General features: G+C 58.7%; 1 protein-coding gene across 1 annotated transcript; it reads right to left on the minus strand.

Annotated features, from left to right (window-relative positions):
- LOC101582218 (interferon lambda-3-like) lies at window positions 1-1,349 on the minus strand. Its single transcript, XM_004636881.1, has 5 exons — window positions 1,179-1,349; window positions 750-827; window positions 351-494; window positions 179-265; window positions 1-99 (listed from the first exon to the last, which is right to left on the minus strand). The coding sequence occupies exons 1-5, from the start codon at window positions 1,347-1,349 to the stop codon at window positions 1-3; spliced, it is 579 nt and encodes a 192-aa protein (XP_004636938.1).
- Between the last annotated feature and the right edge of the window lie 557 nt (window positions 1,350-1,906).

Below are 1,906 nucleotides of genomic sequence, written 5' to 3' on the forward strand. Positions count from 1 at the left end.
TCAGGCACACAGGTCAGGCCTGGCAACACATCTCAGGTCCCGGGTGAGTAGGCGGAAGAGGTTCAAGGCAACAGAGGCCTGGAGGCAGCCACGGGACTCCTGTGGGGACACAACAGGGCTCAGGGGCTGCCCACTGTCTGTTGCCCTGGTGCCCAGACACTGACTTCTGCTCTCTCACCTTCTTGGAGGCCTGGTTGAGCCTCTGCAGGAAATGGGACAGGCGGCGGCTGCGGGGCCTGCGTTGTGCTGTGGGCGAGGACAGGACCTGTGGGCGGAGAGGGGCTGTGAGCTGGCCCTACAGGGATGGTGTGGGCCAGAGCTCAGGATGTGCACAGGAACCCAGGACTCACACAGGCCTGCAGCTTGGCATAGATGTGACGCAGGGTGTGGAGGGGCTGCTCCAGGATGTCCCCAAGGGATGGGTCAGTCACGGTGCCCAGGACCTCCAGTGTCAGGGCCAGCTCAGCCTGCAGGGCCACGGGGCGCTCCCACACCTGGACAAGGAGATGGGCACAGGTGAAGGATGCTCAGACAGAAGACAGAGCAGGGGCAGGGGAGATGAGGAATCATTGAGGGGAAGGTGGCAAATTAAGGGACAAGGGAGAAGCAACACAGTGGCCCAGGATGGGGGTGAATGGATGAGGAGCAGCATGGAAGGACAAACAGGGAGAATAGAGGAGGCCAACGGGCCCAACAGCAGTCAGGAGGCTGGCTCCAGCTGAGCGCTGGCTGCACCTGAACCCACTCACCTGCAGCTGCCTCAGGTCCCAAGTCCTGGGGAAGAGGTGCGCTCTGCACCTGGAGTCCTTCAGCAGGAGCTGCTCTTCCTAGACAGCAAAGGCTAGAGTTAGCTCACTCTGGGGGCGGGGCTTGTGCCAGTGCAGTGGGGTAGGAGGATGGTTCCTGGCAGGAAGGTGGCAAGTTCAACCCCAGGGGTGGCAGAGACCCATCGACTGCAGGGGACATAGTGGGACATTGCAGTAGGAGCAGGAGGAGGTTAAGAGCAGTCAAATTGGTCTGAGCCTGCTTGCAGAGGGAGGAGCTTAGAGCTCTGTGTGGGAATTTGAGGTGAGCCCACCTCAAGGAAAGCTTGGTCCACTTCTGGGCTAGGTGTAGAGGGAACTCACAGAGGTACGGCTGGAGAGGAGCCCCAGGACAGGCATTCAGGGGAGACTCACACAGGCATCCTTGGCTGTCTTGAAGGCCTGCAACTCTTGTGGTGACAGAGACTGGAACTGGGCTATATGACATTCCCTGGTGTCCAGGGAAACGTGGAGCTTTCTGACCACAGGAACAGCCCCTGTCCTGGACTGCACTGTGGCCAACAGTAGCAGCAGCAACAGCAGCATGGAACCTCCTGTGAGATCTGTGTGACAACGAAACAGTGAGTAAGGTGCCATCGGGTGCCCAAGGCTCAAGGGCTGTCCTGGGTGGTGACAGCCATGGCCATGGTGTGGGTCTCACCTGGCTTCATCCTGCTCTTGTCTCTCTGTGGCTGATGGAGACCAAATGTGTACCTCTGGCTGGCAGCTCTGGGCTCTACTTCTGTTGGCCTTGGAGTCTTGAGCCTCAGTGTCCCGTGTGGATCTGGGCCTGGTGCTCTGTGACAAGGTGTCTCTGGGTGTCCAACTCTGTCAGGTATGCCACTCTTGCCTCAGCTCCGTGGTGCTGCTTTTATCCTGGACTGTGGGACTATCCCAGCTGATGTGTGAAAAACGAAAACATAACCTGAGATTGTCACAGATGACCACTAGGGGAACCTCAGCTGGGAAACCCAGAGGGGGCGGAGCTCCAGCCAGGTGAGCAGGAGGAAGGAAAGAGAAAATGCCAGGTGCTCAGGCACAGTAGACCTCAGGTGAGTTCTGAAAGGAAACCTGGGATCTGAGGCAACTTTTCTACATCGTGG

This window comes from Octodon degus, unplaced genomic scaffold (genome assembly GCF_000260255.1).
Source record: "Octodon degus isolate 3935 unplaced genomic scaffold, OctDeg1.0 scaffold00083, whole genome shotgun sequence".
NCBI classification, from domain to species: domain Eukaryota; kingdom Metazoa; phylum Chordata; class Mammalia; order Rodentia; family Octodontidae; genus Octodon; species Octodon degus.

Coding starts and splice junctions, on each gene's coding strand:
- LOC101582218 (XM_004636881.1), bottom strand. CDS start 1,349: ATGCTGCTGTTGCTGCTGCTACTGTTGGCCACAGTGCAGTCCAGGACA. Junction 828..1,178: donor AGACAGCCAAGGATGCCTGT/GTGAGTCTCCCC, acceptor TTTGCTGTCTAG/GAAGAGCAGCTCCTGCTGAA. Junction 100..178: donor TCAACCAGGCCTCCAAGAAG/GTGAGAGAGCAG, acceptor GTGTCCCCACAG/GAGTCCCGTGGCTGCCTCCA.